At 54.0% G+C, this 25,860-nt stretch overlaps 1 protein-coding gene across 2 annotated transcripts in view; it reads left to right on the forward strand.

The window, feature by feature from the left end:
- GSAP (gamma-secretase activating protein) overlaps positions 1-25,860 on the forward strand; it is a 60,716-nt gene that overhangs the window by 19,859 nt on the left and 14,997 nt on the right. The window contains exons 8-23 of one of the 2 annotated variants that reach the window (XM_061574034.1): positions 617-669; positions 1,200-1,325; positions 1,866-1,970; positions 2,493-2,588; positions 3,392-3,435; positions 4,572-4,645; positions 14,095-14,169; positions 14,764-14,838; positions 15,630-15,722; positions 17,414-17,655; positions 18,625-18,691; positions 19,859-19,947; positions 20,339-20,404; positions 23,908-24,030; positions 24,848-24,900; positions 25,054-25,085. In XM_061574034.1, the coding sequence (XP_061430018.1) occupies positions 617-669; positions 1,200-1,325; positions 1,866-1,970; positions 2,493-2,588; positions 3,392-3,435; positions 4,572-4,645; positions 14,095-14,169; positions 14,764-14,838; positions 15,630-15,722; positions 17,414-17,655; positions 18,625-18,691; positions 19,859-19,947; positions 20,339-20,404; positions 23,908-24,030; positions 24,848-24,900; positions 25,054-25,085 (1,413 nt within the window). Of the gene's footprint in view, positions 1-616; positions 670-1,199; positions 1,326-1,865; positions 1,971-2,489; positions 2,589-3,391; positions 3,436-4,571; positions 4,646-14,094; positions 14,170-14,763; positions 14,839-15,629; positions 15,723-17,413; positions 17,656-18,624; positions 18,692-19,858; positions 19,948-20,338; positions 20,405-23,907; positions 24,031-24,847; positions 24,901-25,053; positions 25,086-25,860 lie in introns of both variants that reach the window. The other variant, XM_061574035.1, reaches the window with a different exon arrangement.

Below are 25,860 nucleotides of genomic sequence, written 5' to 3' on the forward strand. Positions count from 1 at the left end.
CTCTGTCTGAGGTGGGGGCGCAACCAGTGGTATTAGCACTGTGGCACTGCGAGTGTGGACCATTTGCGCTGCCTCTCTGCCTCACGACACTCCCTTTGTTCCTCCTCCTGCTCCTTCTCCTCCTCCCCCCTCCGTCGAGTCACGTGAACGTCGAGTAGTTGTTGAACTCGGTCTAGACACGCATGGGGTGCCGAGGTGGCGAGATGTTGACCGCCTCGCTCGGTATACAGGAGGTGCGTAGGTTCGATCCCCACCCCGACGCCTACTGCAGTTTGCATGTTCTCACCGTGGTCGCTTGGACTTTTTTTCCAGGTATTCCGGTTTCTCTCTCCACATTTAGAAACGCGCGTTTGTTGCGTTTGGCTGCTATAAATGTCCACACAATGATAAGCCACTTTCGTTGAGCTATCTTTCGTGGCCAGGTTGCTTCTGATCAAGAGCTATATAGCTCAGTGGGACTTACTTGGTAGGATAAAAAATTTAGCAGTTGTAGCATTCGGGATCATACACGCACGGCGCAGCAAAATCGCCCCCCCATTCTTGAAAAATGGACCGCTGCAGAATTCTCGAGTCTCACGCTTGTGCCCGGGTCTCCTTCCTCTCGCACCCCCACCAGGGGTCCACCTCTTCCACGTGAGACCCAGCGGCAGCGACGCGGAGAGTCCGCAGGTGAGGAGGCTGCGTCGTGTTTGTCTGAAGCTCCCCCGCCCCCCTCACCACTCCCGGTGTCGGTCTCTGGGGCCCCGCGCCGGTTGGAGCCGGCGTCGTAACTTGACAAATAGTCGGACAAGACGCCTCGTTCCCACGTCTGTGTCCTCGCGTGAAGGACTACAACCAGGGTTGTCTTTGTTGTTGTTGTCACACATCCCAACCAGCCACACGGCTTCCAATCCCCTGGCCGGCTGTGCCTCGACCGCCTCTCGTTGACGATTGCCTCGCGGTGTGCCCACGTGGCGTTTCACACCGACCCCAACGTGTCCCCCTTTCGCGACCCTCCACCGCGCTCGCACTGCCCTGGGGGAGCGGGGGAGGGACGCTGGCGGTGATCATCGCGCAGGCGTACGCGCTGACGCCGTCACTCGCGCACTTGGTCGCCCAGTCGGCCGGTCAGCCCGCCAGCCAGCCAGCCAGCAAAACTCGTCCGTTCTAATATCTAGCAACGACGCGAGTTGTTTTTTGTTTTCGTCTGCGATTGGCAGGGCGAGGCGGGAGTGTTCGTGATGCGCTGCGGTGCGGGCGGCGCGGCGCGGGGAGGCTCCGGCGACGAGGTGGTGTGCCGCTTCGTAGCCGGCAAGGTGCCCGGCACGGCGGCAGCTTCGGCGAAGGTCGCTCTCTCCCCCATAAGACGATGGTCCTCGCCCCTGGTGCACGCAGACATTAGCAAGCTGCGGCGTGTACAACAATCTTTGGCACGTGGTCATGACGGGTACTGCAAGATCCCGGTCATGCCCGTCCGGTGCTCGCCGAGCTGCATTGGCTTCCGATTGCCGAACGAACACGTTGTACACACAGAGCGCTTGCCGCAAATGAACCACGACACCTTGCTGATCTCGTCAAGGGGCATAAACCATCATCACGCGAACTGCGGTCATTCTCGCAGCGGTCGCGTTGGGCTGGTCATCGAACAAAGGCGGTCACCGCATCGCGCGTTTTGAGATGCGCTTCTGCGGCCGTCTGGAACGTTCTTCTGATATTAGGAAGCCACTGGGAGCTATGCACTTTTAAATCATCACCAGATTGACAAAATAAGTGATTTATAACTGCTTTTCGTGTTTCATTTGTTATCCTTCCCCACCGCACCTCACTAACCCGCCAAACAAAACATCCCCCCCACCACCCCCCCCCCCCCGTGTCTCCACCCGCAGGACCCTCCGTACAGCGCCGCCCCGAGTGAGCTCGTGCTGCCCGCGTGTGCCTGGAGCCAGTGGGACCCGCGGGGCCAGAGGCTCTTCTACCTGCTCAGCCCAGCGGTGAGGCCGCATTGCTCGGATCGCAGTGCTGGGCGCAGGGGCCACGTGATTTGTGTCGTCTCCGAGGCACACGGATATATCTCGTAATCAAATAGGGCGAATAGGTTCAATGTGCTAAATTAAATAATTGGGTTGAGAAAAAAACGTGGTTTATCTGCGTCAGGTGGTGGAGGGTTTTGACGACACAAATCTGTCAATCAGGGACAATAACGAGATGTGTGTCCAACTGCTACGTTTCGTGGATTTGGCTTCGTCGGGTGGTGGGGGGTCTTGACGACACAAATTGGGCGCGATCACTGCGGCGGTCTGTGAAGAATCACGACGGCGAAGCTGCGTGGCGCCAACCCGACTGCGTGCGCAGCCAGACGGGGAGCGGAGCCGCACGCACGCGGCCTCCGTGTCAACACCGCGGCGAGCAGTCGCTCGCGACGAGGTTGCTCGCAGTCGAGACGGACCCTACCCCCTAGCGAGCTCTACTCGCGAACCAACACTCTGTTGCGAATCACGTGCGTGTGACAGCAGGAGCAGCAGCAGGAAGGTGGAGGAGGAGGCAGTGGTGGGGGTGGCCCCACTCTGCGATGCCTTCAGTTCTACCCCGACCGCTTGTACCAGCTCATGGTGGGTGCGAGCACGGCGGCGGGCAGCGGCGTCCCGTGGGGCGCGACTCGCGACTATAAAACATGTTGCTACCGGGGGGATTCTTTTCCGTCCGCCGGTTGGCCGATGATTTTTTGTCGTCAGCCCGGGAGAAAAATCAAATGCAGCGACGACGAATCTGCGGTGCACGCTGCCGTCGAGCGGGTGAACGGTCGCGATGCGCTCCGCCATTTGGGCTCCGTCGGCGTCTACCGCGACCGCGTTACCACATTGCCGCGTTACCGCATTACTGCGACCGCATTACTGCGACTGCGTTACCGTGATCGCGTTACCGCATTACCCCGTCCTTTCTTTTTTATTTCCCATTGTGCGCGGAGCTCGGTGACCGGGACCTGGCGTTGCCGCCGCCGCGCGCTCTCGTTGGCGTTTACGGGGGGCAGGGTGGCGACGAAATCACCGATCGGAGATTTGCACCTCCCCCCTCCATTTATAAAAAAAAAAAAGTAAACGTAGTTGTGGGGGGGGGGGGGGTGTGGGGCGGCGTGTTCTTTGCCCGTGTATGGTCTTTGTGGAGCGCGAATCGAGGTTCATTTCATACATTCGGCTCGGTCGATGAAAGTTGATCGGGCTTCGTGGGATCGAGTAAGGCATGTTACGCCGCCCCCTTCATTTGATTGGTTAGCATCAGCAAGATCGGTGATTCCATCGAAGTCCTCTTTTATTGTACCGCAGCGCTGGCTGGTTTTCGGTTCTGGGACCCAGAGTGCTCTCCGCTGTTTGTGTTTGCTAACGACGCATTCTGTCTCCTGTGTGCCGGCGCGTAGCTGGAACTGAGTTTGCCTCCCTGCGTCTGGAGCCCGGACCGCCGGTGAGGATGGGTTGCGGAGTCCGTGCAAGTGCAGCGAAGCCGCGTCCGGCGTGTGTGCGGATGTGTGGTGTGTGTGGTGTGTGTGTGGTGCGTGTGTGTGGTATGTGTGTGTGTGGTGTGTGTGGTGTGTGTGTGTGTGCGTGCGTGTGTGGTGTGTGTGGTGTGTGTGTGTGCATGCGTGTGGTGTATGTGGTGTGTGTGTGTTTTGTGTGTGTGTGTGCGTGCATGTGTGTGTGGTGTGTGTGTGTGTGTGTGTGTGTGTGGTGGGTTTGTGTGAGTGTGTGTGTGTGGTGTGTGTGTGGTGTGTGGTGTGTGTGTGGTGTGTGGTGTGTGTGTGTGGTGCGTGTGGTGTGTGTGTGGTGTGTGTTTGGTGTGTGTGTGGTGTGTGTGGTGTGTATGTGTTGTGTGTGGTGTGTGGTGTGCGTGTGGTGTGTCTGGTGTGCGTGTGGTGTGTGTGTGGTGTGTGTTTGGTGTGTGTGTGGTGCGTGTGGTTTGTGTGTGGTTCGTGTGGTGTGTGTGTGGTGTGTGTTTGGTGTGTGTGTGGTGTGTGTGGTGTGTGTGTGGTGTGTGTGGTGTGTGGTGTGTGTGTGTGGTGTGTGTGGTGTGTGCTTGTGCCCTGCAGGGCACCGGGTGTTGCAACTCTTGGTGCGCCATGTACCGAGTTCAATTCCCGCTTACGGCCAAACATCAGTGACAAATATCGCGAACCGATCCCATGGCCTCCCCGTAGTGCAGTGTGCACACATCACCACGGGTGCAGTGTGTACACACACGCTCGCTAGCGGCGGCCTCCAGATTAGAAGCCACACAATGAATTGGCGTTTTCAGTCCGTCCCTGCAAGGATACCGCTTCAAGTGCTCAACATGCACAGTCCATCATGGGGGGTGCGAGCGTGATATGAGCGACATTGGGTCAAAACAAGAAAAATGTTGGACCGGTTTTGACGCTCGGTTTCTCATCAGCAGAGTCGGGCTTCGCTTGAACCAATGCAGACTACAGGTGACCTGCCAGACGTGTATAGGCAAGAGCCCGCTCTGTTACACATGGGTCCTACAGATCAGACTGTTTGCTGGGGCAGGGAGTGTCTTTGACCCCGGTCTCGACTAACGCTGCGTCCATCTGTGCCACGCCGCAGGTTTGTCAACGCGAGCGCACCCTCGGGCCAGCCGGCGGACTTCCCGTCACTGCGCGTCGTGTGTGGAGAGTCGGGTGGGTCCACGGTCGCCCTGCCGTCTATGGGTCTCTATGCGAGTCTATGGGTCTGTGTGTGAGTCTATGGGTCTCTGTGTTAGTCTATGGGTCTCTGCGAGTCTATGGGTCTCTGTGTTAGTCTATGGGTCTCTGTGTTAGTCTATGGGTCTCTATGCGAGTCTATGGGTCTATGTGTGAGTCTATGGGTCTCTGTGTTAGTCTATGGGTCTCTGCGAGTTTATGGGTCTCTGTGTTAGTCTATTGGCCTCTATGCGAGTCTATGGGTCTCTGTGTGAGTCTATTGGTCTCTGTGTGAGTCTATGGCTCTCTGTGTGAGTCTATGGGTCTCTGTGTCAGTCTATGGTTTTCTGTGTGAGTCTATTGGTATCTATGCGAGTCTATGGGTCTCTGTGTGAGTCTATAGATCTCTATGCGAGTCTATGGGTCTCTATGCGAGTCTATGGGTCTCTGTGTTAGTCTATGGGTCTCTGTGTTAGTCTATGAGTTTCTATGCGAGTCTATGGGTCTCTGTGTGAGTCTTTGGGTCTCTATGCGAGTCCATGGGTCTCTGTGTTAGTCTTTGGGTCTCTATGCGAGTCTATGGGTCTCTGTTTTAGTCTATGGGTCTCTATGCGAGTCTATGGGTCTCTACGTGAGTATATGGGTCTCTGTGTTAGTCTATGGGTCTCTATGCGAGTCTATGGGTCTCTATGCGAGTCTATGCGTATATATGCGAGTCTATGAGTCTCTGTGTTAGTCTTTGGGTCTGTGTGTGAGTCTATGGGTCTCTGTGTTAGTCTATGGGTCTCTGTGTGAGTCTTTGGGTCTCTATGCGAGTCTATGGGTCTCTGTGTTAGTCTATGGGTCTCTATGCGAGTCTATGGGTCTCTGTGTGAGTCTATGGGTCTCTGCGTTAGTCTATGGGTCTCTGCGAGTCTATGGGTCTCTGTGTTAGTCTATGGGTCTCTGTGTTAGTCTATGGGTCTCTATGCGAGTCTATGGGTCTATGTGTGAGTCTATGGGTCTCTGTGTTAGTCTATGGGTCTCTGCGAGTTTATGGGTCTCTGTGTTAGTCTATGGGCCTCTATGCGAGTCTATGGGTCTCTGTGTGAGTCTATTGGTCTCTGTGTGAGTCTATGGCTCTCTGTGTGAGTCTATGGGTCTCTGTGTCAGTCTGTGGTTTTCTGTGTGAGTCTATTGGTCTCTATGCGAGTCTATGGGTCTCTGTGTGAGTCTATAGAGCTCTATGCGAGTCTATGGGTCTCTATGCGAGTCTATGGGTCTCTGTGTTAGTCTAATGGTCTCTGTGTTAGTCTATGAGTTTCTATGCGAGTCTATGGGTATCTGTGTGAGTCTTTGGGTCTCTATGCGAGTCCATGGGTCTCTGTGTTAGTCTTTGGGTCTCTATGCGAGTCTATGGGTCTCTGTTTTAGTCTATGGGTCTCTATGCGAGTCTATGGGTCTCTGCGTGAGTATATGGGTCTCTGTGTTAGTCTATGGGTCTCTATGCGAGTCTATGGGTCTCTATGCGAGTATATGCGTATATATGCGAGTCTATGAGTCTCTGTGTTAGTCTTTGGGTCTGTGTGTGAGTCTATGAGTCTCTATGTGAGTCTATGGGTCTCTGTGTTAGTCTATGGGTCTCTGTGTGAGTCTTTGGGTCTCTATGCGAGTCTATGGGTCTCTGTGTTAGTCTATGGGTCTCTATGCGAGTCTATGGGTCTCTGTGTGAGTCTTTGGGTCTCTGTGTGAGTCTTTGGGTCTCTATGTGAGTCTATGGGTCTCTGTGTGAGTCTATGGGTCTCTATGCGAGTCTATGGGTCTCTGTGTGAGTCTATGGTTCTCTGTGTGAGTCTATGGGTCTCTGTGTGAGTCTTTGGGTCTCTATGCGATTCTATGGGTCTCTGTGTGAGTCTATGGGTCTCTATGCGAGTCTATGGGTCTCTGTGTCAGTCTATGGGTCTCTGTGTGAGTCTATGGGTCTCTATTACGAGTCTATGGGTCTCTGTGTGAGTCTATGGTTCTCTGTGTGAGTCTATTGGTCTCTATGCGAGTCTATGGGTCTCTGTGTGAGTCTATAGAGCTCTATGCGAGTCTATGGGTCTCTATGCGAGTCTATGGGTCTCTGTGTTAGTCTATGGGTCTCTGTGTTAGTCTATGAGTTTCTATGCGAGTCTATGGGTCTCTGTGTGAGTCTTTGGGTCTCTATGCGAGTCCATGGGTCTCTGTGTTAGTCTTTGGGTCTCTATGCGAGTCTATGGGTCTCTGTTTTAGTCTATGGGTCTCTATGCGAGTCTATGGGTCTCTGCGTGAGTATATGGGTCTCTGTGTTAGTCTATGGGTCTCTATGCGAGTCTATGGGTCTCTATGCGAGAATATGCGTATATATGCGAGTCTATGAGTCTCTGTGTTAGTCTTTGGGCCTGTGTGTGAGTCTATGAGTCTCTATGTGAGTCTATGGGTCTCTGTGTTAGTCTATGGGTCTCTATGCGAGTCTATGGGTCTCTGTGTGAGTCTTTGGGTCTCTGTGTGAGTCTTTGGGTCTCTATGTGAGTCTATGGGTCTCTGTGTGAGTCTATGGGTCTCTATGCGAGTCTATGGGTCTCTGTGTGAGTCTATGGTTCTCTGTGTGAGTCTATGGGTCTCTGTGTGAGTCTTTGGGTCTCTGTGTGAGTCTATGGGTCTCTATGCGAGTCTATGGGTCTCTGTGTGAGTCTATGGTTCTCTGTGTGAGTCTATAGGCCTCTATGCGAGTCTATGGGTCTCTATGCGAGTCTATGGGTCTCTGTGTTAGTCTATGGGTCTATATGCGAGGCTATGGGTCTCTGTGTGAGTCTATGGGTCTTTGTGTGAGTCTATAGGTCTCTATGCGAGTCTATGGGTCTCTATGCGAGTCTATGGGTCTCTGTGTGAGTCTATGGGTCTCTGTGTGCGTCTATAGGTCTATATGCGAGTCTATGGGTCTCTATGCGAGTCTATGGGTCTCTGTGTTAGTCTATGGGTCTCTGTGTTAGTCTATGGGTTTCTATGCGAGTCTATGGGTCTCTGTGTGAGTCTTTGGGTCTCTATGCGAGTCCATGGGTCTCTGTGTTAGTCTTTGGGTCTCTATGCGAGTCTATGGGTCTCTGTTTTAGTCTATGGGTCTCTATGCGAGTCTATGGGTCTCTGCGTGAGTATATGGGTCTCTGTGTTAGTCTATGGGTCTCTATGCGAGTCTATGGGTCTCTGTGTTAGTCTTTGGGTCTGTGTGTGAGTCTATGAGTCTCTATGCGAGTCTATGGGTCTCTTTGTTAGTCTATGGGTCTCAATGCGAGTCTATTGGTCTCTATGCGAGTCTATGGGTCTCTGTGTGAGTCTTTGGGTCTCTATGCGAGTCTATGGGTCTCTGTGTTAGTCTATGGGTCTCAATGCGAGTCTATGGGTCTCTGTGTGAGTCTTTGGGTCTCTATGCGAGTCTATGGGTCTCTGTGTGAGTCTATGGGTCTCTATGCGAGTCTATGGGTCTCTGTGTGAGTCTTTGGGTCTCAATGCGAGTCTATGGGTCTCTGTGTTAGTCTATTGGTCTCTATGCGAGTCTATGGGTCTCTGTGTGAGTCTATGGGTCTCTGTGTGAGTCTATGGGTCTCTGTGTGAGTCTATGGGTCTCTGTGTGAGTCTATGGGTCTCTATGCGAGTCTATGGGTCTCTGTGTGAGTCTATGGTTCTCTGTGTGAGTCTATAGGTCTCTATGCGAGTCTCTGGGTCTCTATGCGAGTCTATGGGTCTCTGTGTTAGTTTATGGGTCTCTATGCGAGTCTATGGGTCTCTATGTGAGTCTATGGGTCTTTGTGTGAGTCTATAGGTCTCTATGCGAGTCTATGGGTCTTTATGCGAGTCTATGGGTCTCTGTGTGAGTCTATGGGTCTCTGTGTGAGTCTATAGGTCTCTATGCGAGTCTATGGGTCTCTATGCGAGTTTATGGGTCTCTGTGTTAGTCTATGGGTCTCTATGTGAGTCTATGGGTCTCTGTGTGAGTCTATGGGTCTCTATGCGAGTCTATGGGTCTCTATGCGAGTCTATGGGTCTCTGTGTTAGTCTATGGGTCTCTGTGTTAGTCTATGGGTTTCTATGCGAGTCTATGGGTCTCTGTGTGAGTCTTTGGGTCTCTATGCGAGTCCATGGGTCTCTGTGTTAGTCTTTGGGTCTCTATGCGAGTCTATGGGTCTCTGTTTTAGTCTATGGGTCTCTATGCGAGTCTATGGGTCTCTGCGTGAGTATATGGGTCTCTGTGTTAGTCTATGGGTCTCTATGCGAGTCTATGGGTCTCTGTGTTAGTCTTTGGGTCTGTGTGTGAGTCTATGAGTCTCTATGCGAGTCTATGGGTCTCTTTGTTAGTCTATGGGTCTCAATGCGAGTCTATGGGTCTCTATGCGAGTCTATGGGTCTCTGTGTGAGTCTTTGGGCCTCTATGCGAGTCTATGGGTCTCTGTGTTAGTCTATGGGTCTCTATGCGAGTCTATGGGTCTCTGTGTGAGTCTTTGGGTCTCTATGCGAGTCTATGGGTCTCTGTGTGAGTCTATGGGTCTCTATGCGAGTCTATGGGTCTCTGTGTGAGTCTTTGGGTCTCAATGCGAGTCTATAGGTCTCTGTGTTAGTCTATTGGTCTCTATGCGAGTCTATGGGTCTCTGTGTGAGTCTATGGGTCTCTGTGTGAGTCTATGGGTCTCTGTGTGAGTCTATGGGTCTCTGTGTGAGTCTTTGGGTCTTTATGCGATTCTATGGGTCTCTGTGTGAGTCTATGGGTCTCTCTGCGAGTTTTGGGTCTCTGTGTCAGTCTATGGGTCTCTGTGTGAGTCTATGGGTCTCTATGCGAGTCAATGGGTCTCTGTGTGAGTCTATGGTTCTCTGTGTGAGTCTATGGGTCTCTGTGTTAGTCTATTGGTCTCTATGCGAGTCTATGGGTCTCTGTGTGAGTCTATGGGTCTCTGTGTGAGTCTATGGGTCTCTGTGTGAGTCTATGGGTCTCTGTGTGAGTCTTTGGGTCTTTATGCGATTCTATGGGTCTCTGTGTGAGTCTATGGGTCTCTCTGCGAGTCTTTGGGTCTCTGTGTCAGTCTATGGGTCTCTGTGTGAGTCTATGGGTCTCTATGCGAGTCTATGGGTCTCTGTGTGAGTCTATGGTTCTCTGTGTGAGTCTATAGGTCTCTATGCGAGTCTCTGGGTCTCTATGCGAGTCTATGGGTCTCTGTGTTAGTTTATGGGTCTCTATGCGAGTCTATGGGTCTCTATGTGAGTCTATGGGTCTTTGTGTGAGTCTATAGGTCTCTATGCGAGTCTATGGGTCTTTATGCGAGTCTATGGGTCTCTGTGTGAGTCTATGGGTCTCTGTGTGAGTCTATAGGTCTCTATGCGAGTCTATGGGTCTCTATGCGAGTTTATGGGTCTCTGTGTTAGTCTATGGGTCTCTATGTGAGTCTATGGGTCTCTGTGTGAGTCTATGGGTCTCTATGCGAGTCTATGGGTCTCTATGCGAGTCTATGGGTCTCTGTGTTAGTCTATGGGTCTCTGTGTTAGTCTATGGGTTTCTATGCGAGTATATGGGTCTCTGTGTGAGTCTTTGGGTCTCTATGCGAGTCCATGGGTCTCTGTGTTAGTCTTTGGGTCTCTATGCGAGTCTATGGGTCTCTGTTTTAGTCTATGGGTCTCTATGCGAGTCTATGGGTCTCTGCGTGAGTATATGGGTCTCTGTGTTAGTCTATGGGTCTCTATGCGAGTCTATGGGTCTCTGTGTTAGTCTTTGGGTCTGTGTGTGAGTCTATGAGTCTCTATGCGAGTCTATGGGTCTCTTTGTTAGTCTATGGGTCTCAATGCGAGTCTATGGGTCTCTATGCGAGTCTATGGGTCTCTGTGTGAGTCTTTGGGCCTCTATGCGAGTCTATGGGTCTCTGTGTTAGTCTATGGGTCTCTATGCGAGTCTATGGGTCTCTGTGTGAGTCTTTGGGTCTCTATGCGAGTCTATGGGTCTCTGTGTGAGTCTATGGGTCTCTATGCGAGTCTATGGGTCTCTGTGTGAGTCTTTGGGTCTCAATGCGAGTCTATAGGTCTCTGTGTTAGTCTATTGGTCTCTATGCGAGTCTATGGGTCTCTGTGTGAGTCTATGGGTCTCTGTGTGAGTCTATGGGTCTCTGTGTGAGTCTATGGGTCTCTGTGTGAGTCTTTGGGTCTTTATGCGATTCTATGGGTCTCTGTGTGAGTCTATGGGTCTCTCTGCGAGTTTTGGGTCTCTGTGTCAGTCTATGGGTCTCTGTGTGAGTCTATGGGTCTCTATGCGAGTCTATGGGTCTCTGTGTGAGTCTATGGTTCTCTGTGTGAGTCTATAGGTCTCTATGCGAGTCTCTGGGTCTCTATGCGAGTCTATGGGTCTCTGTGTTAGTTTATGGGTCTCTATGCGAGTCTATGGGTCTCTATGTTAGTTTATGGGTCTCTATGCGAGTCTATGGGTCTCTATGTGAGTCTATGGGTCTTTGTGTGAGTCTATAGGTCTCTATGCGAGTCTATGGGTCTTTATGCGAGTCTATGGGTCTCTGTGTGAGTCTATGGGTCTCTGTGTGAGTCTATAGGTCTCTATGCGAGTCTATGGGTCTCTATGCGAGTTTATGGGTCTCTGTGTTAGTCTATGGGTCTCTATGTGAGTCTATGGGTCTCTGTGTGAGTCTATGGGTCTCTATGCGAGTCTATGGGTCTCTATGCGAGTCTATGGGTCTCTGTGTTAGTCTATGGGTCTCTGTGTTAGTCTATGGGTTTCTATGCGAGTCTATGGGTCTCTGTGTGAGTCTCTGGGTCTCTATGCGAGTCCATGGGTCTCTGTGTTAGTCTTTGGGTCTCTATGCGAGTCTATGGGTCTCTGTTTTAGTCTATGGGTCTCTATGCGAGTCTATGGGTCTCTGCGTGAGTATATGGGTCTCTGTGTTAGTCTATGGGTCTCTATGCGAGTCTATGGGTCTCTGTGTTAGTCTTTGGGTCTGTGTGTGAGTCTATGAGTCTCTATGCGAGTCTATGGGTCTCTTTGTTAGTCTATGGGTCTCAATGCGAGTCTATGGGTCTCTATGCGAGTCTATGGGTCTCTGTGTGAGTCTTTGGGCCTCTTTGCGAGTCTATGGGTCTCTGTGTTAGTCTATGGGTCTCTATGCGAGTCTATGGGTCTCTGTGTGAGTCTTTGGGTCTCTATGCGAGTCTATGGGTCTCTGTGTGAGTCTATGGGTCTCTATGCGAGTCTATGGGTCTCTGTGTGAGTCTTTGGGTCTCAATGCGAGTCTATAGGTCTCTGTGTTAGTCTATTGGTCTCTATGCGAGTCTATGGGTCTCTGTGTGAGTCTATGGGTCTCTGTGTGAGTCTATGGGTCTCTGTGTGAGTCTATGGGTCTCTGTGTGAGTCTTTGGGTCTTTATGCGATTCTATGGGTCTCTGTGTGAGTCTATGGGTCTCTCTGCGAGTCTTTGGGTCTCTGTGTCAGTCTATGGGTCTCTGTGTGAGTCTATGGGTCTCTATGCGAGTCTATGGGTCTCTGTGTGAGTCTATGGTTCTCTGTGTGAGTCTATAGGTCTCTATTCGAGTCTCTGGGTCTCTATGCGAGTCTATGGGTCTCTGTGTTAGTTTATGGGTCTCTATGCGAGTCTATGGGTCTCTATGTGAGTCTATGGGTCTTTGTGTGAGTCTATAGGTCTCTATGCGAGTCTATGGGTCTTTATGCGAGTCTATGGGTCTCTGTGTGAGTCTATGGGTCTCTGTGTGAGTCTATAGGTCTCTATGCGAGTCTATGGGTCTCTATGCGAGTTTATGGGTCTCTGTGTTAGTCTATGGGTCTCTATGTGAGTCTATGGGTCTCTGTGTGAGTCTATGGGTCTCTATGCGAGTCTATGGGTCTCTATGCGAGTCTATGGGTCTCTGTGTTAGTCTATGGGTCTCTGTGTTAGTCTATGGGTTTCTATGCGAGTCTATGGGTCTCTGTGTGAGTCTTTGGGTCTCTATGCGAGTCCATGGGTCTCTGTGTTAGTCTTTGGGTCTCTATGCGAGTCTATGGGTCTCTGTTTTAGTCTATGGGTCTCTATGCGAGTCTATGGGTCTCTGCGTGAGTATATGGGTCTCTGTGTTAGTCTATGGGTCTCTATGCGAGTCTATGGGTCTCTGTGTTAGTCTTTGGGTCTGTGTGTGAGTCTATGAGTCTCTATGCGAGTCTATGGGTCTCTTTGTTAGTCTATGGGTCTCAATGCGAGTCTATGGGTCTCTGTGTGAGTCTTTGGGTCTCTATGCGAGTCTATGGGTCTCTGTGTGAGTCTATGGGTCTCTATGCGAGTCTATGGGTCTCTGTGTGAGTCTTTGGGCCTCTATGCGAGTCTATGGGTCTCTGTGTTAGTCTATGGGTCTCTATGCGAGTCTATGGGTCTCTGTGTGAGTCTTTGGGTCTCTATGCGAGTCTATGGGTCTCTGTGTGAGTCTATGGGTCTCTATGCGAGTCTATGGGTCTCTGTGTGAGTCTTTGGGTCTCAATGCGAGTCTATAGGTCTCTGTGTTAGTCTATTGGTCTCTATGCGAGTCTATGGGTCTCTGTGTGAGTCTATGGGTCTCTGTGTGAGTCTATGGGTCTCTGTGTGAGTCTATGGGTCTCTGTGTGAGTCTTTGGGTCTCTATGCGATTCTATGGGTCTCTGTGTGAGTCTATGGGTCTCTCTGCGAGTCTTTGGGTCTCTGTGTCAGTCTATGGGTCTCTGTGTGAGTCTATGGGTCTCTATGCGAGTCTATGGGTCTCTGTGTGAGTCTATGGTTCTCTGTGTGAGTCTATAGGTCTCTATACGAGTCTCTGGGTCTCTATGCGAGTCTATGGGTCTCTGTGTTAGTTTATGGGTCTCTATGCGAGTCTATGGGTCTCTGTGTGAGTCTATGGGTCTTTGTGTGAGTATATAGGTCTCTATGCGATTCTATGGGTCTTTATGCGAGTCTATGGGTCTCTGTGTGAGTCTATGGGTCTCTGTGTGAGTCTATAGGTCTCTATGCGAGTCTATGGGTCTCTATGCGAGTCTATGGGTCTCTGTGTTAGTCTATGGGTCTCTATGTGAGTCTATGGGTCTCTGTGTGAGTCTATGGGTCTCTATGCGAGTCTATGGGTCTCTATGCGAGTCTATGGGTCTCTGTGTTAGTCTATGGGTCTCTATGTGAGTCTATGGGTCTCTGTGTGAGTCTATGGGTCTCTATGCGAGCTACCGGGCACTATCGCAGGCGCCGGCTCGGTGTCCGTGGGGGCCAATGCCCGTCGCAGAGGCTCGTGGTTCAACCTTTCTCCTGGGCCTCGCCTAGGTCAGCTCAGCCTCAAATGAGTGCCCGGTACGCGGTGTGTGAACGCCACCACCGGGAAAGAGGCCCTGCACGGGCGCTCGCCAACAGCCGGCCTGCGTGGAACTTGTGCGTGCGTTCTGTGCCGCTGTGTTGACGCAGGAGCGCTGTGCATCTGCTATCAGGAGGGGCCGGCGGGGCAAGCCGTGCGCTATTCCATCCTCATGGTCCATCATGGTGAGAGATTGGTCTCAGTCACAATGTCCGACTGTGTGTGTGTGTGTGGTGTGTGTGTGTGATGCGTGTGTGTACGTGTGTGTGTGTGTGCGTGTGTGTGTGCATGTGTGTGTGCGTGTGTATGTGTGTGTGCGTGTGTGTGTGCGCGCGGGGATGCGTGTGTGCGTGTGTGTGTGTGCATGTGTGTGTGCGTGTGTATGTGTGTGTGCGTGTGTGTGTGCGTGCGGGGATGCGTGTGTGTGTGTGCGTGTGTGTGTGTGCATGTGTGTGCGTGTGTGTGTGTGTGGGCGTCCGTACATATTCCCCTGTGTGGGAAGCGGCGACCCGAGTTCGATTCCCGCTCACGGTCAATACCAGTGACGATTATCTGAACCGGTTCTGGGCCTCTGCTAGGTCGACTCAGCCCTCAAATGATCACCTGGTGCGATGTGTAAACATCGCCTCTCGGGAGACAAAGGCGGCCGGGCGTGGTGCTGGCCACCTACCCCTTCGTGTGCCGTGCCGGCCTTCATAGGTGCTCACTAACAGCACTTGCCCCGACAGTCTGTAGAAGGCTACAAATGCAACATGGGGGATCTTTGTCTTTGTGTGCAGGATACTCGTTTGGGTTCGAGGTTGACGCCGGCTCCGTGGCTTTCCAGCGGGAACTGCTGCTCTTCACACCCCTCGGTGTGCCACCACACACGCACGCACACACATGCACGCACACACACATGCGCACACACACACACGCACACACACACGCACACACGCGCACACACATGCACACACACGCGCACACACACACACACACGCACACACACGCACACACACACACACACGCACACACACACGCGCACACACACGCACACACGCGCACACACACGCGCACACATGCACACACACGCATGCACGCACACACATGCACACGCTCGCACAGATGCCCACACATGCGCACACACGCGCGCACACGCACGCACACACACGCACACACACCTCATTGTCATTTGGTCGAGTTGGTCGTGGTGGCAGCGTCGGTGGCGGTGGTGGTGGCGGTGGTGGTGGTGGCGGTGGTAGTGGCGGTGGTGGTGGAGGTGGTGGTGGCGGTGGTGGCGGTGGTGGTGGTAGCGGTGGCGGTGGTGGTGGTGGAGGTGGTGGGGGCGGTGGGGGCAGTGGTAGCGGTGGCGGCAGTGGTGGTGGTGATGACGACGGTGGTGGCGGTGGTGGTGGCGGCAGTGGTGGTGGTGATGACGGCGGTGGTGGCGGTGATGGTGGTAGTGGCGGTGGTGGCGGTGGTGGCGGTGGTGGTGGAGGTGGTGGTGGCGGTGGAGGTGGTCGCCTTGGTGGTGGCAGTGGATGTGGTGGTGGTGGTGGTGATGGTGGTGGTGGCGGTGGAGGTGGTGGCGGTGGTGGTGGTGGGGGTGCTGGCAATGGTTTTGAGAGAGTGCAACCGTGCCCTGTGTTTACGCGCAACCCCACAGATGGGTTCGTGGCCGTGAGCCTGCCGGGGAGATTCCTGCATCTCGTCAACGTGGACTACCCCTGGCTGTCCTGCCACAGCCTCTTCCTCGAAGGTGCCCCGGGCTGCTCGTGGAGCCGAGGACTTCTCACCCCCCCCCTGCCGCGTTCCGGTTTCGCAACGTGGAACAGAAACAGAGAAGCGTTGCACGGCGTGGCTGACGCACCGGGAGGCAGCCGTTAGCTTCTGCGGCCCTCACCTTCGGAACGGCTCTGCCCGACGATCTGAGGGCATTAGAATGAGGGAATGTTTTTCAACGACATATGAAAACACGTACCTTTTTTAGATTGGGCCTTAATTAGGATGTCCTAATTGTGTGCTTATTAGTCTTTGCATTATACTTTTAGTTCATTATAATGTCACGACTTTTTTTGCGTAATAATCACACTGGTGTTTATATTGTCCCGCAAGGCACTTTGCATTGCATGCACGAATTGTGCTGTGCCAGGTAAAGTTCGGTTTGATTTGACGCGACGGCGAGCCGCGCTCGGGCCGGTGAGTGTGCCGGTGAGCATCCCCGGTGAGCATGGCGGTGACCATCCCCGGTGAGTGTGCCTGATGAGCGTGCCTGGTGAGCATCCCCGGTGAGCGTGCCTGGTGGGCGTGCCTGGTGAGCATTCCTGGTGAGCGTGCCTGGTGAGTGTGGCTAGTGAGTGTGCCTGATGAGCGTGCCTGGTGAGCATCCCCGGTGAGTGTGCCTGGTGAGCGTGCCTGGTGAGTGTGCCTGGTGAGCGTGCCTGGTGAGTGTGCCTGGTGAGCGTGGCGGTGAGTGTGCCTGGTGAGTGTGCCTGGTGAGTGTGCCTGGTGAGCGTGCCTGGTGAGTGTGCCTGATGAGCGTGTCTGGTGAGTGTGCCTGGTGAGCGTGCCTGGTGAGTGTGCCTGGTGAGTGTGCCTGGTGAGTGTGCCTGGTGAGTGTGCCTGGTGAGTGTGCCTGGTGGACGTGCCTGGTGAGCGTGCCTGGTGAGTGTGCCTGGTGAGTGTGCCAGGTGAGCGTGCCTGGTGAGCGTGCCTGGTGAGTGTGCCTGGTGGACGTGCCTGGTGAGCGTGCCTGGTGAGAGTGCCTGGTGAGCGTGCCTGGTGAGCGTGCCCGGTGAGCATCCCCGGTGAGCGTGCCCGGTGAGCGTGACGGCGAATTGGGGGAGCCCCGGCAGTTTGAATCCCCGCTCGCAGCCACCGCACATCGGTGACGGAATCTTGAGAGGAGTCGGCAATCAGAATAATTTATGTATTTATTCATCCTGGAGAAATCCGATGAGCCACGAAGCTCTTTGTCGCCGATGTCCACGAGTGACGACGATCTGACCCGGTCCTGGGCTTCCACTTGGTCGACTCAGCCTCAAATGAGCACCTTGTGCTCTCGTATCTACATCGCCACTCGCGAGGAGGAGGCAGCCGGGTGTGCCGGCCTTTATAGGTGATCGCTCACAGCACTTGCCGCGACAGCCTGTTGAGGCTACACGGGCGAGGCTCTGCCTGTGCCTGCCTCCTCATGCCCACCGCTGCCTGGTGCACGATGGGTGGTGGGGGTTGCATGAGCGAGCCACTCATCTCAGTCGTCTCAGTCATCTCAGTCGACCCGTGGCACCTGCTGGGTCTGCCCCACGACCTCCTGCCAGCGTGGTATCAACGTGCACATAGCCTGGCACAAGCGCCGTGGTGACATCACCGCCGCTTAGTGGCGAATGGCGGTTGTTGTTGTTGTTGTGAGCGTCTTGCCAACTCTCCGCTTCCCCCCCTCCGGGCCAGGTCGCGACCTGTCCACGTTCCTGCGCAACTTTGTGACGGAGCCCGACCTGCGCACGCTGGGAGACCTCTACGCGAGCCGCTCGGCGGGGACGCTGCACCGGCTGGGCGCACGCCACGTCACCGCCAGCGCCAGCGCCCCGCAGCTGGGGGCCACGCTGCGCCGCTGCCGGCGGAGCGGCCACCGCACGGCCGCCCTGCACGCCGCCCTGGCGTCCGGGGAGCACCACGGAGCCAAGGAGCAGGTCGGTCGTGGGCCTCGCCTCCACTCCATCGCTCACTCACTCACTCGCTCGCTCCCTCGCTCACTCCCTCACTCACTCGCTCACTCAGTCACTCCCTCGCTCATTCAGTCACTCCCTCACTCTCTCACTCACTCGCTCACTCACTCAGTCACTCCCTCACTCTCTCACTCACTCGCTCACTCACTCGCTCACTCACTCAGTCACTCCCTCGCTCACTCACTCGCTCCCTCGCTCACTCAGTCACTCCCTCGCTCACTCCCTCACTCACTCGCTCACCCACTTGCCTCCTCCCTCACTCCCTCCCTCGCTCACTCCCTCACTCACTCGCTCACTCACTTGCTCACTCACTCAGTCACTCCCTCCCTCGCCCACTCCCTCACTCACTCGCTCACTCACTCAGTCACTCCCTCTCTCGCCCACTCCCTCACTCGCTCCCTCACTCACTCAGTCACTCCCTCACTCCCTCGCTCACTCACTCAGTCACTCCCTCCCTCGCCCACTCCCTCACTCACTCGCTCACTCACTCAGTCACTCCCTCCCTCGCCCACTCCCTCACTCGCTCCCTCACTCACTCAGTCACTCCCTTACTCCCTCGCTCACTCACTCAGTCACTCCCTCGCTCACTCCCTCCCTCACTCGCTTGCCTCCTCCCTCACTCACTCCCTCCCTCGCTCACTCATGGTGGTGACGTTGATGACGCAGCCGTCTGGAATGCTCTTCTGATATTCGGAAGCCACAGGGTGCGATGCACTTTTAAATCATCTCAATTGAAATCTCATTCCCTTAGAACTGCTTTTAGCAGCATTAGCGTGTTGTCCTTCCCCCGCACCTCCGATCACCCCACGGTTGGCTACGTACGAGGTGCGAAAGGAGCTCGACGCATGTACGGGCGGGTGGGTGAGCAGCGGGGTAAATGCGCAGTGTTGGAACGAGCGGGCGGAGCGCGTGTGGAACCCTGTCTCCACGCAGGCCCTGCGGTTCCTGTACAAGAGCTGTCGCGAGCCATCCACGCACCTCCTGCAGGAGTTTCTCGTCGGTGAGTCGCTCGCCGCTCGCCGCTTGGCCGCGGGCCATCGGTGCCGTCGCACCGCCTGCGCACTCTGCACAGCCGCGCAGGCCGGAACGGCCGTGGAGCAGAAACCCGTGGGTGACGCTCGGTGGATTTTCGCAAGGGATAAGTATGCGACGGGCGACGTTTCGGGCCATGGCCCTTCTCCAACGGCGTGTAAGCGGCGGGTCGCGATGAACTGCCGCCGCGAAGTCGGAGGTCGTCGTGTGCCCCACTCGGCGGTCGCCGCGAGAGAAAAGCGACGGCCCACGACGACGGAGGCCACGCGGAACCGGAGCGGAGTCGACGCTTCGCTCGCCCCGCGCGGAGTGCCCCGCTCCTCCTCCTGCGTGTTTGTGTGTCTCTGTGTGTCTGTGTGTTTGTGTCTCTGTATCTCTGTGTGTCTCTGTGTGTTTGTGTGTCTCTGTGTGTTTGTGTCTCTGTGTGTTGGTGTCTCTGTGTGTTTGTGTCTCTATGTGTTTGTGTCTCTGTGTGTTTGTGTATCTGTGTGTTTGTGTGTCTCTGTGTGTTTGTGTGTCTCTGTGTGTTTGTGTGTCTCTGTGTGTTCGTGTCTCTGTGTGTTTGTGTGTTCCCTGTGTGTTTGTGTGTCTCTGTGTGTTTGTGTGTCTCTGTGTGTTTATGTGTCTGTGTGTTTGTGTCTCTGTGTGTTTGTGTGTCTCTGTGTGTTTGTGTGTCTCTGTGTGTGTTTGTGTCTCTGTGTGTGTTTGTGTGTCTCTGTGTGTTTGTGTGTCTCTGTGTGTTTGTGTGTCTGTGTGTTTGTGTCTCTGTGTCTCTGTGTGTTTGTGTGTCTCTGTGTGTTTGTGTGTCTCTGTGTGTTTGTGCGTCTCTGTGTGTTTGTGTGTCCCTGTGTGTTTGTGTGTCTCTGTGTGATTGTGTGTCTCTGTGTGTTTGTGTGTCTCTGTGTGTTCGTGTGTCTCTGTGTGTGTTTGTGTCTCTGTGTGTTTGTGTGTTTGTGTGTCTCAGCGTGTTTGTTTATCTGTGTATCTGTGTGTCTCTGTGTGTGTTTGTGTCTTTGTGTGTTTGTGTGTCTCTGTGTGTGTTTGTGTGTGTTTGTGTGTTTGTGTGTCTGTGTGTTTGTGTTTCTCTGTGTGTCTCAGCATGTTTGTGTATCTGTGTGTTTGTGTCTCTGCACAGCGTCTGTGCTGGGGGAGATGGCGGTGAGGGAAGGAGCAGCGGATGCGATCCCCTTCCTGCCGTACACAGCGCTCACCACGTGGACCGAGGTTAGGCCTGGTGGCTCGCTCACCTCCTTGCTCTCCTGCTCACCCGCCCGGTCCCTCACCTTCTCGCTCACCTCCTCGCTCGTCAGCTCTCCCACTGTTCTCACCCGCCTACTCGCTCACCTGCTGCTCACCTTCGTCGCAATCTTACTCGCTCACCACCTCGCTCACCACCTCGCTCACCACCTCGCTCACCACCTCGCTCACCACCTCGCTCGTCTTCAAGATTGCGCGTGCGTCATTCCACGTTGGCTTCGCGCGTTGCAGTCGCGCAGCCCCGAGCAAAGGAGCTGTTCCATCTCAAGGGGTTTTCCAGACGTGGAATGTTTCAATGAAGAAGTGGTGGTGATGGTGACGACGACTGAATGTCCACTCTCCTCCGTCGTGCCTCTAGGAAATCCCTGGACTCACGGCGACGCAGGAGAAGATTCCCAACGTCGCGGACGCTCTCAAGCAAAAGGTTCGGACCCCCGTGCGGCTCCCCCCGCGTGGCTGATGGGATGTGTACGCACGTATGTGTACGTTGAACTTCTTTCGCGCCGTACGTAAGCCAACCGTGCTAACAGGAGAGAGAGGAGGGTGGAATTGAGGCGTGTGGCGGAGTGCCTGTTTGTTTGGCTCGTGATTCCTGTGCAGATCTTTTTCAGAAGCGACCTGGCGAATCACACACGATAGCTCACCGAAGTAGTTCATCGTCATCATATTCGTCGTGTGGAAATGTGTAGCAGCCAAATACTCTAGACGCGTGATGTTGATTTCTAAATGTGGAGGGAAAATCAGGAGAAAAGTCTACGCGACCACGGGGGGAGAGAGAGAGACACGCAAACTCCAAATATACAGCAGGTGTCAGGGTCAGGATTGAACCCACGACCTCCTGTACACCAGGCGAGGTAGTTAACATCTCCTAGCCACCGTGATGATGATGAGAGAGAGAGACACGCAAACTCCAAATATACAGCAGGTGTCAGGGTCAGGATTGAACCCACGACCTCCTGTACACCAGGGGAGGTAGTTAACATCTCCTAGCCACCGTGATGATGATGAGAGAGAGAGGCACGCAAACTCCAAATATACAGCAGGTGTCAGGGTCAGGATCAAACCCACGACCTCCTGCATTCCAGGCTAGGTCGCCAACATCTCCTCGCCCCCATGGCGCGCGGGGAGGTCCGGTGTGAGTGGCGGTGCCGCGCGACGCTCACCGCGCGGGCGCTCTCAGCTGTCTTGCTGTCGCGTGCTTGATGCTGAGTGTCTAAGCATACATACTCTTAGGTTTTTTCGGTAAAGTCACGTAGGTAAAAATGTTTTATTAATAAAAGTAAAATAAAACAAATTAAAAAATTCACGACGTTTCGGAAGCAACACAAGCCTCCGTCTTCAGGTGGAACCGTCACAGCCACGACAGCTGTATCAAGTAAATGAGAGATCACAAGAAATACTATAATGGTTGAGGGGGGAAGGGCCAGGAACGGCACACTTTTTTATTAATATGGTAAGGTGAGGCTTAAGACCAAGAGTAGACTGCATAACAAAGGACTGAGCCTTTGTTATGGCGAGGTGCGGTTTGTAACTAACACATGGCATACATAACAAAAGTGTGAAAAAAGAAAAGCAAGTAAAAACTAAAACTGGTAAAACAACAAACTGGCTGTCTATCAATAACCTGTAATAGTTGTCTGTCAAATAAGATGGTCCAAATAAGTGTAGTTACATCTTTTTTGCATGGTTAATCACATCTTTCCAATTACTACTCAGTTTGTAACCCTCATCACGGTTGAAATTATGTCTGTGTTTGTATATTTGTATGGCTTCGTGTACAAACCTTTGATGGTAGCCAGGAGGCTTGCAGAGCACCTTGGTCTCGGAAAAGACAATTTCATGAGAGCCCACAGAGTTGTAGCAATGATCGGCAACGGCCGAAGAATCAGTTCTGCCGTGTTTCAGATCTGACTTGTGCTCGCGGACACGATCAGAAACATGACGTTTCGTTTCTCCAATGTAGCAATCACCACAACTGCAACTCAGTTTGTAGACTCCAGGATACTGTAAGTCAGGAACGACATCCTTCACAGATGGAATCAGATCACGGATTTTATACACTGTACTGAATCGGACTTGGATCTTATGTTTGTTTAGAATTTTGGAGATCTTTTTGGTCTCGCCTGCTATGTATGGTAACGTGACAGTTTTGGTCGGAGTTTCATGTGGCTGTTTCTGTATGGTGGGAGAAACAGCTTGGCGTATGGTACGGTCAGAGTATCCGTTCATCCTGAGGGCCCGATGTACATGTCTTAATTCACCGGCCAGGTGGTGTTGGTCAGAAATGCCATGGGCTCTGTGGTATAGCGTTTTGATGAGAGAATTCTTTTGAGATGGGTGGTGGTGGGAATCCGGTTTCAAGTAGGAATCTGTGTGGGTGGCTTTCCTGTACACAGAATGTCCCAAGGATCCGTCAGGCCTCCTCTCAAACAAAATATCCAAGAATGGTAGTTTACCATCTTTCTCCACTTCCATGGTGAATCTGATGGATGGGTGTCTGGAATTAATGTGGTCCAAGAAGTGGTTCAATGCTGGGAGGCCATGTGGCCAGATGACGAAAGTGTCATCCACATACCTCTTCCACAGGGAAGGACGCAGGGTGGATGTCTGGATGGCGTCTGATTCAAACTTTTCCATAAACATGTTGGCTATCACTGGTGACAAGGAGGAGCCCATAGGGGTACCCTCATTCTGTTTGTAGAAGGTACCATTCCAGGTAAAATAGGTGTTGGTGAGGCAATGCCTAACCAGCGCAGGTACATCAGAATTCAATCCATGTTGGACTAAGTCCTCAATTATTGATAGGGTGTCCGGTACTGGGACTTTGGTAAACAGAGATACTACATCAAAACTGACGAGGATGTCATCAGGAGATAGTACCATGTCCTTAACCATAGAGACTAATTGGGTTGAGTTGCCTGTGAAGGGGAGCAGAGTATCTGATAGAAACCGGGCTAGTTTGTAAGTAGGGGAGTTTATCGTCGACACGATGGGTCGTAGCGGGGTGCCTTCTTTATGGATCTTGGGAAGACCATAGAGTCTGGGAGGTCTTGCCGCCGATGGTTTTAGAGAGGGACGTTTGCTTGGTTCGATTAGGGAAGTTGAACTTGTGATGATGCTGTTGGTTTTTGTCGTTAGGCTTTTAGTGGGATCGTTTTTAATTTTGGAGTAACTCCCATCATTAAGTAGGTCCAGGATTTTGTTGTATGAATCTTTATCCATGATGACCGTGGCATTGCCCTTGTCTGCCGAGAGCATGACTATATCATCTTTCTTTTTTAGGTCCGCGAGTTCAGAGCGTTCGTGTTTGCTGTTACTAGTGGGTTTCTTAGCATTCTTAAGAATCGAAGCTATTTCAGCTCTTGCTACATCCGCATGGATGTGTCCTATGCCTCTGAGGGCTACATAAATCTGAGAAATCACATCCTCTACTGGTATATATTTAGGGGTGATGGCGAAATGTAGTCCTTTGGCCAGTACCGTTTTAAGATTGTCAGAAATTGGATACTATGCTGTTGTTGTTGCTGTTGTTGGTGTCGCTGCTGTTGCTGTTGTCTTTTGTTGTTGCTGCTGTTGTTGTTGCTGCTTTTGTTGCTTTAGAACTGCTTTCTGTGTTTAGTGTCCTTCTGCTCCGCACCTCTGATTATAAAGGTTGGCAACATATGGCACGAAAGAAGTTCAACGTAGGACATAACGCTCAGCACGTTCCTCAATAACGCCGTGGGCTTACGATGAAGAATAATGACACGTAGGCGATGTCTGATCGGCAGCGTTGAGCGGTTGTCGTTAACTGCGCGCGTGCGCCACTGCCAACGCAGCAGCGACAGCAGCGGTGGCGGCATCACCGAATCGTTTGGTTGATTCGCGGGTGCGGAGCGAGAGCGGAGCGAGTGACGGCCTTGCGGGTGTCGTTGCCCCCGGCGGCAGGCGAGCGGCCCGGGGTTCTGGAGCGGCCTGGAGCGGCGCGTCGCCGTGCCGGATGGGGCCCAGCGGCGCTACCAGCTCGGGGGCAACCGGCGCGCCCTGCGGGACCTCGTCGCGGCCCATGCGGTGAGCGGGACGCCCGGCCGCGGCGGTGGTGCCGGTGGTGTGCCGCGGTAGCGCAGCGCCCCCCAGGCAGCGGCGAGGGTCGGTGGACCGTGCGTGCACGCGGTCGTCAAGCTCCCTCGCTCCTTCTCACACACCCACCCACACACCAACCCCGTGGGCGTTGAGCTCAGCATCTCCCAGATTGCCAGGGTGTGATGGCAGTACAGCAAGTGGGATCATTTCCATCCTCCCCTCTCCCATCGCATGCTTGAGTTTCCTCCTGGTGCCGTGCCCTTGTCTCCTGACGCCCATCGCTCTCAGCCCTCCTCGCCCGTCTCATCTCCTCTCGCGTCCCACGTCCTTCCCTGTCCGCCGTTTTCTTATCTCTGCTTTCCCCGCCCGTATCTCCTCTGTGCCTGCTGCCCTTTTGGTCTCCATCTCCTAGTCCGCTATCTGCCCCCCCCCCCCCGCTCTCTTCACGCCTTCTGTCCCCCCCGTGGCTGTCTCTCGACCTCCGTCTCTCTGTCCCGCAGCGCAATCTGAGACAGGCGCTGCAGCAAAATGTGGACTCGTCGCGTCCATCCACCGCTCCCCACTCCTCACACCCGGGGGTCTTCTCCACGTCCTTCGGTCCGCTCCTGCGAACATCCCGCAGCAGGACAATGGATCTTGGCCAATTGCGCGGCGCCACTTCGGGCTGCCTTGCCCGCTTTTTCGCATCGCTTCCTCCCCCGCGTCTGTCTCGAGAGCGAGCGAGATCCGCGCGCGTCGTCACAAACCCTCGAGCTGACAGGGCGTTGACGGGCGGAGTGTTCGTTTCTCTTCTGCGCTTTCTCAGGCGTCTCAGAGCAGCGGGCACCGGGTCGGCGAGCTCCTCACCCTGGCAAGGAGGTAGCACAAGTTTCGAGTGCGACGCATCGGGCGGACAGCAAACACCACGCGCGGGTCGCGGGAATGACGTCCGTTGTGAATATTAATCGCTATCGAAACTTGCCACCGGCTTCAAATGGGTGGAATTGACGCACTCCCCCTTGTTGTTCGCAGGGTCCTGTCGCTGTCTGCTTCCTGGAGCAAAGGTGAGCGGAAGAAAGCGACCACCTGTGAGGTCGCGACCCCCTGTGAGGTCGCGACCCCCTGTGAGGTCGCGAGCGTGTGTGAGGTCGCAACCTCCTGTGAGGTCGCGAGCGTGTGTGAGGTCGCGACCCCCTGTGAGATCGCCAGCGGCTGTGAGATCGCCAGCGTGTGTGAGGTCGGCAGAGACCCGAGTTCGATTCCCCGCCCGCGGCGACCAACGCCACTGACGGTTGTCTGAACCGGTACTGGGCCTCCCCGAGGACGACTCGGCCTCAAGCGATTGGCCGGTGCGGTGCACAAACATCTCCCCTGCGGAGACAAAAGGTGGCCCGGCGTGGCGCCGCTGGCCACTCACGCCCTTGTGCACCGTGCCGGCCTCCATCGGTGCCGCTCGCTAACGGCACTTGCCCCGACAGCCTGTTGGGGCTACGCGGGGGAGAGGGGGTAGCGGTCTTTGTCTTTGTTGCGTGAGTGAGAGAGAGACTGCGAGTGCGCGAGGCCGCTGATGCGCCCCGACACCGTCTCGCGCTCCGCCCTTCATCCGCACCGCGTGCCGGCACCGGCCGCGTTTGTTCCACCACGTGAATCGACGGCAGTGGGGAGCCGAGGCTACAACCGGCGGCATATGAATTCAGACGGGTGGTGGCAGGAGACCGTTCGGGGAGAGATGGTCGCGTCATGATGGAGAGGGAACGGGAAGCGGTTGCAAAACGCGTGAATCACGCGGATGGAATTTTACACCCTCCGCTCTTGCGAACCGACGAGCTATCGCGATTC

This window comes from Lethenteron reissneri, chromosome 54 (assembly GCF_015708825.2).
Source record: "Lethenteron reissneri isolate LAM-NWPU_2019-01 chromosome 54, ASM1570882v1, whole genome shotgun sequence".
NCBI lineage: Eukaryota > Metazoa > Chordata > Hyperoartia > Petromyzontiformes > Petromyzontidae > Lethenteron > Lethenteron reissneri.